The sequence below is a fragment of the Sus scrofa genome, chromosome 1 (assembly GCF_054392235.1).
Source record: "Sus scrofa isolate SSC_HxYL_T2T_F1_AM1 chromosome 1, Sscrofa_HxYL_maternal_Yorkshire_Landrace_v2.0, whole genome shotgun sequence".
Taxonomy (NCBI): Eukaryota; Metazoa; Chordata; class Mammalia; order Artiodactyla; family Suidae; genus Sus; species Sus scrofa.
The window spans coordinates 279,990,001-280,002,107 of record NC_139383.1 but is presented as its reverse complement, the minus strand read 5'-3'; the positions used below and the strand labels follow the sequence as shown (position 1 = coordinate 280,002,107).

Sequence of the window (12,107 nt, the reverse complement as noted above, 5' to 3'; positions counted from 1 at the left end):
GAGCACAGTACTGCCTCATCTCCTATTCCTTAAAAGGTATACATTTTTTTAAACATATAAATGCAGTAAGAATGATCAAATGATTGCAGAGTTCTTTTGATGGGCCACCCAACCACATACTAGCATCAATGCTGTTTAAAAATGTAAGATGCTCACTTCAAACATTTATCATATCCTCCATCATAGCTACAAGACTATATTATTAAAATAGACATGGAGAAATTTTTCATTGCCTTATTATTTTTCCAAGTGGAATTGTCAGTTAAGAATTTTCTGGTCAATGTCCACAATACAAATGTAAAAACAATCACTTAACTAGGATATTTAGGAAATGAGAATTTTGATTCCTTGGATTTTCTGATTTACAAGTAATGGCTGAAAACCTTTCATTCTTTTTTTTTTTTTTTTTTTAATCTTTTGTCTTTTTAGGGCCGCATCCACGGCATATGGAGGTTCCCAGGCTAGAGGTCTAATCGGAGCTGTTGCCACTGGCCTACCCCAGAGCCACAGCAATGCGGGATCTGAGCCGCATCTGCAACCTACACCACAGCTCTGGGCAATGCCGGATCCTCAACCCACTGAGCGAGGCCAGGGATTGAACCGGCAACCTCATGGTTCCTAGTTGGATTTATTTCCACTGCGCAATGACGAGAGCTCCCCTTTTTTTCTTTTAATACAGCTGTTGAAAATTATCTAGGATGTATTTTTGTTTAACATGGAACAAAATGCATGTTTTGCTTAAAACATACATTGTAATAACATAGTTAAGTGAACATAAAGTGTTAAAAACTTCATCTGATAAAAACTATTTTCTTGTTTTCTTTCTTTTTACCTTTTTTTTTTTTTTTTTTTTTTTTGCTTTTTAAGGCTGCACCTATGGCATATGGAAGTTCCCAGGCTGGGGTCCAATCAGAGCTGTAGCTGCCGGCCTACACCACAGCTCATGGTAATACCGGATCTTTAGCCCAGTGAGAGATGACAGGGATTGAACCCACATCCTCATGGATACTAGTTGGGTTTGTTACTGCTGACCCATGACAGGAACTCTGATAAAAAAAATATATTTTCAATCAATTTTTATTATGAGCCTTTCTCCTTGCCCTTTGTTCCTTTGTTCTTAAAAATCCAAGTAATATAGTTGAGGATTTGAAATAATGTTATGAATGATATTTGTTAGCTTAAAATTATCTCCTCAATATCCATTACATATTTGGCTTGCACTCAAAATTAGTTTTCAGGGTTTTGTTTGTTTTGAAGGCGTGCTTTTTTCAGTTGTGAATTTAAGATTCAATTCCCTTCTTGCCTGTAATTTCACATCATTGAATGTAAAAGTGTAAAATCAGACAAAGAGCATGGGTTGACTTTAGAGGAAGTTTTAAAATAGCTCATGAGCAGATCTAAAAAATTGAATTGGCCTGTTGCCTACAATCAGCATCTAGAGAAGCTGATTGCAGGCAACTGATCATAAAACCCCCATTCTCAAAATCTACTCTTCAAAGAAAGAATAAATCTCTATTAAAAGCTGATGATTCTCAAATTTACATGCATCCATTTTCTAGATGTCTTTATAACCTTGCACAGAACTCTAGTCCACTATTATAAATTTTTTTTTTTTTTTTTTTTTGTCTTTTTGCTATTTCTTTGGCCACTCCCGCAGCATGTGGAGGTTCCCAGGCTAGGGGTCTAATCGGAGCTGTGGCCACCAGCCTACGCCAGAGCCACAGCAATGCAGGATCCGAGCCGCGTCTGCAATCTACACCACAGCTCACGGCAACGCCGGATCGTCAACCCACTGAGCAAGGGCAGGGATCGAACCCGCAACCTCATGGTTCCTAGTCGGATTCGTTAACCACTGCGCCATGATGGGAACTCCCCACTATTATAAATTTTATATTGATAGAATCCTTATTAAATCAATGAATTCTCCCTGTTTTAGGATAGAAGTCAACACTCAAAGATTCTTTCTAAGCCAACAAAAATGAGATCAATATGCCTAAGGAACAGTTGCAAAGATGAAATTATCTATTGTACCTCAACACATCTTAACATAATTACATGGTTTATGGACCTATCTCATGAGGGTTTTTGTAAGGATTAGATTATATAATACATGTTAAGATCTTTGCACAGTATGGAACATAATTAATATTTTAAAGAGCAGTTATTATTGACAACGGAAATGGTAATTTTACGAAAATCGGGTTGTTCTGCTTTTTTTTTTTTTAGGGCCGCACCTGGCGGCACACGGAGGTTCCTAGGCTAGGGGTCTAATCAGAGCTACAGCTGCTGGCCTAGGCCACAGCCATAGCAATGCCAGATCCGAGCCTTGTCTAGAACCTACACCACAGCTCACGGCAACCGCTGGATCCTTAAGCCACTAAGCGAGGCCAGGGATCAAACCTGCAACCTCATGGTTCCTAGATGGATTCATTTCCGCTGTGCCACAACAGGAACTCCAAAAATCATATTTTTGTATGTTATTCTGCCCAAAAAAACCCTACTCTGATTACCTAATATAGTTCTGCCTTCCGGTTGCCTGAATAAATACAAACACTGCTTCCAAAGAAATTGGAGGGGGGGAGGAGTATTCAAACATAAAACAATTAATTCCATTAATCAAGTACATGGTCAAAGATATATTTGGTACCTAGAGCCAACAAACTAAAAACTTGGACGAAAAGGGGGGAACACTCAACACCACTTCCAGACAAGGAAAAGACCCAGCATGAAAGCTGACAAGAAGTAAAACCGTTTCCTTGGAGCAAAGAATGACAAAGCCTTGCTTGGGAAAATGAAATATAAAGTTTACGTCAAGTAGTACCCTTTTGTCTTTCTTGTTTAACTGTTAAGAAGAAATAGCAAAATGGGATTAGGAGTTTGTGGGCTTTACAATCTCTTACGTAATAGCATGAGCATTTAAAAACCTGATTTTTTTTCTTGTTTAATATTTCTTTACAAGCAAGGGAGATCTCGCCAGCAAATGTAAACTCACAATATTGAGATCCTCAAAAAGCACAAGGCTGTGCCTTTAGAGCAGTTTAGGTTGCATGCTCAGTCTCTGTCCCCCCACCTCAATTCCTGGCAATCTGACAGCCCTCTAGCAGCTAAACAGTACCTAACTGGTCTAGAGCACATTTGCATGTATGTGTGTGTGTGTGTGTTTATTTTTATTTTTTTAAATTTAGTTTTATTGGAGTATAGTCGACTTACTTTATAGTTGTATTATTTTCGATGTACAGCAAAGTGAATCAGTCATACATATAAATATACCCATTCTTTTTTCCTGTATAGGTTATTACAAACTATTGAGTAGATGTTCCTGTGCTATACAAGGGGTTCTCATTAGGTCTTGAGCACGCTGAGTGTACATGCTTGGCTCCAATCCTTTACCTGATTTGAGGTGAATTCAAAAGACATCTGTGAACTCAGAAAGCAGGTTCCCAGATGCTTGGGGAGGGTTGGGACCCTTACAACACTTTTGCCTTCAGCAAAAAATGTATTTCAATATAATTATAGTAGATAGCTTTCAATATGTCATCTCTATTATAGTAGCTGTAAATTATGAAGTGAATTGCTTGTGTACAAGCACTTCTTCTGGTACAAGCAAAGTGGGAGAGCTGCATAGGGCATGATATATAGCTTTCCCTTTTTAACTGAGAACAAATGTCTAAGTCAAATTTCATTTGCGAAAACCGATGGATCCATTTCCCTTTGGAAGACAGGCAGAAGAACCAAAAGGCCTTCAATTCTTGAAAATAGGCTTCTCGGGACCTTTGGCTCGAATTCATTAGGAATTCACCTATTCTAATAGTTGGGCCTTTAATCATAAAAGTATATTAGAAAGGTACAGTAAAAGCATTTTTCAAAACTTGTAGCTAATTAATAAGCAGACAAAGAAGCAACCAGGTTTTTCTTCCAGCTAAAGAGGAAGGCAATACACCCAGGACAAAAATACTACAAAACAGTTGCTACAAGCTTTGAAGAATTATCATATTCCTCTGGAGTGTCAGGATCAATAACAGAAAACTAAAATAGTTTTGGTTTTCCTTTTAGGTGGTAGTAATATTAAAGAATCTTACTCTAATATACATTCTATGCCTAATATTTCAAAAGTATTTGTAAGTGAATTTAGACGGTTATCATCAAAAATCATTATATCTGAGCCTATGTAATGTAAACATATGATCAAAGGACCTTTTCTGGAGAAAAAAAAAAGGACAGGATTTTTAAAGACAGTATCATTTCCAAAACATACACATAAAGAAAGCTGAGCCTTGCAGCTTGAATTTAATTTTGCTCTGTGGCTCTAGTCTGCTTAGCTTTGTAAATGTGGCTCTGTTTATAAGGTACTTTAATTTACTGCAGTGGTGGTGTTTGTTAATTTTACGGCAATCTAAATCTAAACAGGCTTCAGATACATTTTCATTACAGCTTCATTGCAAAACACAGTGGAGTGAATAGCTCTAAGATTCCAATGTAGTTTATTTCTTTTAGTAAAAGACAACACAGTTTTCTGACGAAGCCTCCGCCTTAACATATATGTTCTTCCTTTTTACTAGCAAGCTTCCTGTCACTCAGAGTACCCACGTTCATGTACTTTTAGGAAGAAAAATATAATTTCTGTAAAGTGATTAAAATAGTTTTTTTTTTTTTCTATCTCTGTTCTGATCCCAACCCAAACGCAATCCAACATGGGCAAATAAGAGAAAAATCAGAATGTATCTGAATTATTTTCAAATTCTAATTATTAAAAATGAGATAAGAGACCCAAAATGGAGTCACTTATGCTATGCCCCAAGTCACCCAACCAAGACTACTTAATTACAGTTTCAGTCTCTGCCAGGAATGTAATCTTAAACCAGTCAATGTGGAATTACCGGGTCAGCACTAGTGAGGTAATCTGCCTGACAGACCCCTGCCATGCCCTAGAGGAAGGTGACCTTGCCACAACCAATCCTTTTTGCTAGTGTAACTTCCTTGTCCTGCTCCTTTCTGCCTGTAAGTCTTTCATTTAGTACAGCACCTCGGTTAAGAGGAGATGCTGCTCGATTTATGAATCACTGAATAAAACCAATAAGATCTTTAAAGTTTACTCAGTTGAATTTTGTTTTTTCACAATCATAAGCAGCAGCATAATTCAACGGAAAAGAAAGGCATATTGTCAGAAACTAATTTCAAAACCTGATTCTGATTCTGACACTAACTAGATGTGAGATGCTGGACAAATTGCTTAACCTGAGTCTCGTTTTCTCACCTGTAAAATGGAAATTATAACACCCATCCATTTTAGAAACACTAGTCCTTCATCCCACGTAGTTCTTTGTAGCCCCTGTGGTAACTCCAAAGCATATCCCTGAGAGTTCTACCCCTGATAAAGCCCTTGTATCCCAAAAATGTGAAAAGAAAAAACTACCTTATGGCAAAACTCACTGATCCTAATAAGCCTAAGAACTACAGACAGAATAGCAATAAAAAGCCAGCCCCAAAGATGACCCAAGAGAACTACCTTATTTCTAAAACAATTCAGAACCTACAGGAGAAAATTTGTAAGCTAAAATTCTGTTGAATCAGCCAATGAGCCATCATACTCTATTTGTCCATAAGACTACATAGATTTCAAATATCTATATTTTCCCTTCTGAAACTATCAAAAATGAGAAAGGAAATACACATTCAGTGGTTTCTATGAGGCTATTGACCATATCTAGAAATAAGATTCATGATCACATTTTAAAACTCATTATTTCCCAATTTGATAGTGAAAATAAAAAGACATAGTATAGATCATTTTATGAAGAACTTGTGTATCCATGTGTATTTTTAAAGCAAATAAAACAAAATAAAACAAAAGCCTTGGCGACAACGATTAATGTCAGCTTCACCTAACTTCCAACAGGACTAAGGAGAGAAGATAAAGAGGCTGGTACAAAGAACATGGCAGGAGATAGTAAGGAACCATCATAGTTCCTCAGCTAAAAAGCCAGGCCATTTGACCCCTGATACTATAGATCTTTCCATGCAAAGTGACTGGCAGTATTTATTTTTAGTAAGTATGTACGGATGTATTTAACAATTAGGGTTAGACTACAAATTAGAGCCATTTTCTACTGTTTATGCGCAAGGCAACTTTTTCAGCCATGACTTATTTTGTTTATTCTCGATTATTCATCTATCAAATCAGAAAGCTCAATTTTTTTCATATACATACACAAGACCATTTTTCCAAAATTCTTATTTGCACTTCGTCCACCAAAAATTATTCCTGCAAATGAGACTAGAGATACAATATGAGAGCCTAAAAAGCCTATTCAAAAAAAAAAAAAGTCTTATAATACTAATTTATATTGTATTTTAACATAAAGCTACATAAATTTTTCTATCCTTCCTCAAAACACACTCACCTCAGGGACAGAATCCAGCATTTGCTTAATAACACCATATCCAGAATATTAGAGAAGGCAATGAAAAAAATAACACACATAACTAAAACTATACAGGGAACTTAGAAGAAAAATCAATATTGAAACTGACTAGGACATAACATCATGGTATTTGGACTTTAATAAATGCCTGACTACGGAGTGAAGTATTTATGGGTGAGATGACATGATGCCTGGAACTTACTTTAAAATACTCTATGACCCAAAAAAACAGTGGTGACTGGGAGACAGACAAAATAAGATTGATAAAGTGTTGATAACTATTAACCTGGGTAATGGGTATCTAGGAGGTTCCTTATTTTAGGTTGAACTCTATAAAATTGCCAATATGCAACTATTTACGACCTAAAAACTTAGCAATGTCATAGAATTCAACCTAAAATTCTCTTTATTTCAGGGTACATTTAAACATTTCCATAATTATTTTTTAAAAATCACCTTTCAGTGAGAATTCCTCAAACTAAGCAGGTTTTTAGCCTTAAACTAGCAAATAAAATGTTTAAAATGAACAACTAACATTTCACCTTGTTCCTTGACTCTAAGGTTTATTTTTTATTTTTTAACATCTCTGAAGTTTGGAAGCATTTGGAATCGGTGGCATGTTATACTTCAATTGGGCAGTGCTAATTTTCTCTGGGTGGTTGGCAACACAACGATACAGCTTAAAATCAACGCTATCTTAGATCCAATGAAGTATGGTTAATGTAATTGCTGAGAAAAGCACTTTTAATCCATACTTTCTTTCTAATCAGGAATTTAGTACACAATGCCTAGTATTCCCTGCCCCAGGAAACCTATAATTATCTTGGGAGGTCTTCTCAGAGGAAAGGCCAGAACCTGCTTACTTTGTGAAGTCAGCTCCCTCCCCTATAGTCTGGCATAATCCTTAAGAATCAGTTCCCAGGAGGATTCCGGAGCTCATGGCCTAGCAGGAAGAGCTCACTATGCCACGCTTCCCTTTAAAAGTTGTTATGATAGCTATGAACAAGGCCAGTGCATAAACGTTAATGACAAAGGGCTCTGACGAGCACCAAGCAGTGAGGTCCGAGGGGAAGGATGGCTGCGGGTGTGGTAGGCAGTAAGGGCACATAAATGTGAGGGATGAATAAAGCTACAAAGTAGACGGGATAAAACAGATTTAGCTTCACCTCCACAATTTCAAAGGGACTTCACTTCACCAATCCAACAATTCACGTGGACTTTTGCATTGACCTTGTTTATTCTGCCGTTTATGTTAACATGTACACCTCACAGCCCTCAGAATTAGCGCAGTCTATTAGAAGAGCAACAGAGGGTTTGTGCAGGACTATGAGAGTGGCGGCTGCTGACCTGTTCATATTTCTCCAGTTCTGTGTGATAGATTTGTCTGATCTGGGTCAATTTGGCTCTGTAATCTGAGTGCTCAATAGAGTTATCTGAAGAACCTCCAGAGGCTGCCGCGGCTGCAGCTGCTGCCGCCGATCCCCCACCTTTCTCAGGACCTGAAACCCCTTCTGCCAAAAGCATATTGTCCAGTCTCATTAGCTGGGGATCGGGAGGGTCCTCCTCCTGGGCTCCTCTGATGCTGAGACCTTCAAGGAAAGAGAAAGAGAGACAGAGAGAGAAGAAGCGAGAAACAGGACAAATAGTGTGAGTAACTTATTTATTTGAGTACATGATCAAACAACATCAGTGTACTACAATTCATGCTGAGAATTTCATTGTTCGAATTTTATCAATAAGCATAAGTAAGCATGTTAAAACTCTTACTTCTATGAAATTTCTAGTATCACTCCCTCTCAATTTATCCCAGACTGGATCCTTAGAAAAAGGTAACCCGGGCTTCAGAGAATTCCAATATCCAGTCTTCTCAGATTTAGATGATTTAAGCAAAAATGGGAGAGGGGTAAAAATTGAAGATTTTTGAAAAAGAAAAAAAATTAATTCCAAGGATACAAAAGGGACCCATTTTAAAAAAGGTGGTTATTCTGTTTCTCTGTACAATTGGAAGAAGAGAATTTAAAATCCATAGACTACTTAATTCACAAGCTATATCCAAAAATTAGAAAACAGACAGGATTAGATGGGCTTCTCCACCATGTAATTTCAGGGAGAGAAGAGAAACACATATATTACGAGGTAATTAATTATGATTTTAAAATATATATTATTAAATGAATTTGTTAAACAATTGCCAGCAAACTATTAACACCAGAACATTAAATACAGTATTAAAAATATACCATCAACATGGCAGTACAGTGCTGGGCACAGTAGTCTCAATCTAATTTTGCTTTTAAATCAAGAACTTCCTAAGTGATGCCCAGTCAGCAACCTCATCTGAGTACTATAGATCACAGCTGACAATTCGTAGGTTTAATCAGGTCACATAGGCTTTCTGCCAAGATGTTTTCAACAACACAGAAGACAAAGTTTTAAAATAATTATCATGGTATAAAAAGCACTGGAGTCATGACAGCTCAAAATCAGCAGTTTCATTAATGTGTAACATAATCTAAAATATCCCAGCCCAATTAACCTCTGTAAATCTGTTTAAAAGCAGCTTCCCCACACTAGTTACAAGGCATCTTGGGGAAGAGGGGGAAGGAAGTTGGCATCTTGCGTGTCTGCATTTGGATTCTGCCTTTTGCGTCTGTGACTGTTGTTGTTTATCCACAGTGGCGCACACTCTGTGACTAGTGTAACTTACATGACAGTAACATCTATAAGCTGCCAAGTACTCAACTGAGCACCAGCTCTGCGATTTTATTTGCTAACCTAAAACTACCATCAATTTTTTTAAGAACAGATTTCATTCCTAGATGTCTTGAATTATACCCGCAGCATGACAGAGCTCTTGGTTGTCTTAACTCAAATGCACAACTTTAATTTCCTCCCTCAAAACACTTTAAAGCTGGCACTTTCATTTAAAAATATACTTCAGAATAATTTCAGCTGGGTAATAAAACTAACTCACAATAATTTAAAATTATATCTGTTGCCTGTTCAGAGGTAAATAAATAAGGTTTGAAAACCATAATATACTAAGACAATAAATTCATTTAGGGAACCAAAAAGATAACTTCCTTAAATATGGTAAAATCACTATCAGCACATTGGTGATAATTAGAGAGAAGTATGTTACTTGTTTTTTCTAGATCTAGAAGAAACTGTCAAAAATGGGATACACTGGCATTTTTAATGTAATATCTTTGATTTCCTTCCCTTCACTTTGTTAGATGTTAAAATCTCATGACCTAGAACGCTTGCAGTTCCACGTAGCAAGTTTTTTGTGCATTTGGCACAAAGTGAGGACTTGCTGAACAACCTCTTACCTTTCACTTTAAGCTCTGTTCAATTTTGATATTGTTTGTTTGGGAGTTCCTTAAGTTTCTCCTTTAAATCTATTTTTTTTCTTTTTTTCTTTTTCTTTTTTCTTTCTTTCTTTCTTTTTTTTTTTTTTTTAATTTTGGCTATACTCACAGCACACGGGAGTTCCTGGGCCAGGGATCAAACCTGCACCACAGCAGAAACCCAAGCCGCTGCAGTACAACGCCAGATCCCCAACTCACTATGCCACAAGAGAATTCTCAAGTTTCTCCTTTCTAAAGGAAATTTTTGCTCACATTTTAAGGTGTTGTTTCTTTTTTGTATTTACAGACACTGACACTTCTGGGAATGTGTTTTTTATCTACCTTCGAGGTACTTCCAGGTTTCTAGTTTTTCCCTCGTACTTCTACATACTGATCTCTTTCCTATGGACATTGGTGAGATTCTTTAATAGTAAATCAACACACACAGTCAAAGTTATCCCCCAAACAGTGTGGGAAACAAGAGAAAATGCTCAATGATTAATACACAAGCAAATAGACTATAAGGGACATAGAAGAAGGAAATCTGTCAGGAAGAAATGCAAAGGATGCATAGGTGACACATATATATATAAATATACATATATATATATGCACCAACATCAGCATATCAATAAGAAGCAACCCTTAAATTCAATAATAGTAGACATATATAAACCATTTCCTGACAAAGTTCATACTCCTTTGGATGAAAAGTACTAGAGCACTTCACAATTAGGCAGTATCAAGAAGGTTATTTATCAATACTAAAGTCATTTTCATAACTATGGTTGGAAAAATGAATGGAATTTTTTCTCTATTAAGCAAAGTCATGATTATGAATCTTTAAATAGTAATAGCATCAAGTTTCTAAAATTATTTTCAATTTGAATATTTCTACTTATTTTTGTTGTGTTCAAATTACGATTTTATTCTTCATCCTATGTACCTCATTGTTACTCAGCTTGCTAACCTGCCAAAGTCACACCTTCTGTATCCTCTAGGCACCTATAAACATCTCAATGGGGAGTTTGAATCCATTGTGGCTCACTGGAAACAAACCAGATTAGTATCAATGAGGATGCGGGTTCAATCCCTGGCCTCGGTCAGTGGGTTAAGGATCCGGTATTGTCATGAGCTGTGGTGTAGCCACGCCAGTGGCTCAGATTTGGCTTTGCTGTGGCTGAGGCATAGGCTGGTAGCTGCAGCCTTGATTTAACCCCCAGCCTGGGAACTTCCATATGCCACAGGTATAGCCCTAAAAAGCCACAAAATAAAATAAAATAAAATAAACATCTCAATGAAGCTAAATCTATAAGGGCCAGAATGAATCAAACTGTGTGGTTATTAAAAGCTCCTGAAACTTAGGAAAACAATAATTTAAAAAGTGATCATTGTTCCCTTTAATCCAAAATGTACACTGGGACATTTATAAAGGTTTATAAAGCTTTACATCTAGGCTCATTGGTTATATCATTATAAAGTTAAAAAACAACAACAACCCTATTTGGAATCTACTTATAACCACAACATTCATTTCAGTATCCCTAAGATTTAGACAAATCATACAAACAAAGTAAAACATTGTTTAACAATGAACTTGGCTTTGTTATAAGCGCACAGTTTTTGCATATCTTTCAGCAAATCCTAATTAGCTGTCTTTCAACATGCTGTGCACCTGCCCCACAGATAATGGAAGAGAGCATCTGCATAGACGACTGCATTCGGAGGGCAATAAATAAATTACGGGTCAAAATTATTACAAAGCTTTCTCCGAATAAACGCATACCCTTCACAATACTGAGCTGCAGATGTGAAAAGTACCTAAAGCCCACTCAAATGGTATGATTACGGGGCTGCTTGAGTTTAATAATCTGACTGTAATTCAGGCATTTTCAACAGCTCATTAAGGGTTCATTAATATATAGGCGAGCTTTTGAATTATAAATAAGCAGATTAGAAATCTTCAGCGGCTGGTTGTACAGTGGTAGCCTCTCTAACAGAACAACACCGTCACACAATGAAGGCTTGACCTAGGACAATGAGGTGCAGACTCAGGGCACTAGCTAAGCTTTGTGGCCGTGGCTCTGTCATTTCAAGGACCAAGCCCGCTGGACCCATGACCTCTGTTCATGCAGGACTGAAGAATAGCTTCAGACCACAGCTATTTCAAATGTGTTCTACACATGGTTGTGAATTAGGCATAGCTAAGACCTAGCTCTACAGCATTTTCACAATCAGAGAAGACACACAAAATCCACAGTAACGATAAACAAAAGTTATCAGATCATTTTTACTTTGTAAAGAGTGTGGTATTCAGACCTGCTAAGAAACAAAA

At 37.0% G+C, this 12,107-nt stretch overlaps 1 protein-coding gene and 1 long non-coding RNA gene across 5 annotated transcripts in view; one reads left to right on the top strand and one right to left on the bottom strand.

Annotated features, from left to right (window-relative positions):
- Positions 1–12,107, bottom strand: part of PBX3 (PBX homeobox 3) — a 227,346-nt gene that overhangs the window by 48,341 nt on the left and 166,898 nt on the right. For 3 of the 4 annotated variants that reach the window (XR_014827501.1, XM_021068936.2, XM_021068947.2), the window contains exon 3: positions 7,770–8,011. The exons of the other annotated variant lie outside the window; for it this stretch is intronic. Coding sequence is in view for 2 of the 3 variants with exons in the window: in XM_021068936.2 (XP_020924595.1) it covers positions 7,770–8,011 (242 nt within the window). In the remaining variant the exon portion in view is untranslated. The remainder of the gene's footprint in view (positions 1–7,769; positions 8,012–12,107) is intronic. 4 annotated transcript variants of the gene reach the window in all.
- On the top strand, positions 3,161–9,253 carry LOC146407274 (uncharacterized). The gene is made up of 2 exons (XR_014827811.1): positions 3,161–6,744; positions 6,838–9,253. It is a non-coding gene; the product is annotated as an uncharacterized LOC146407274 (long non-coding RNA).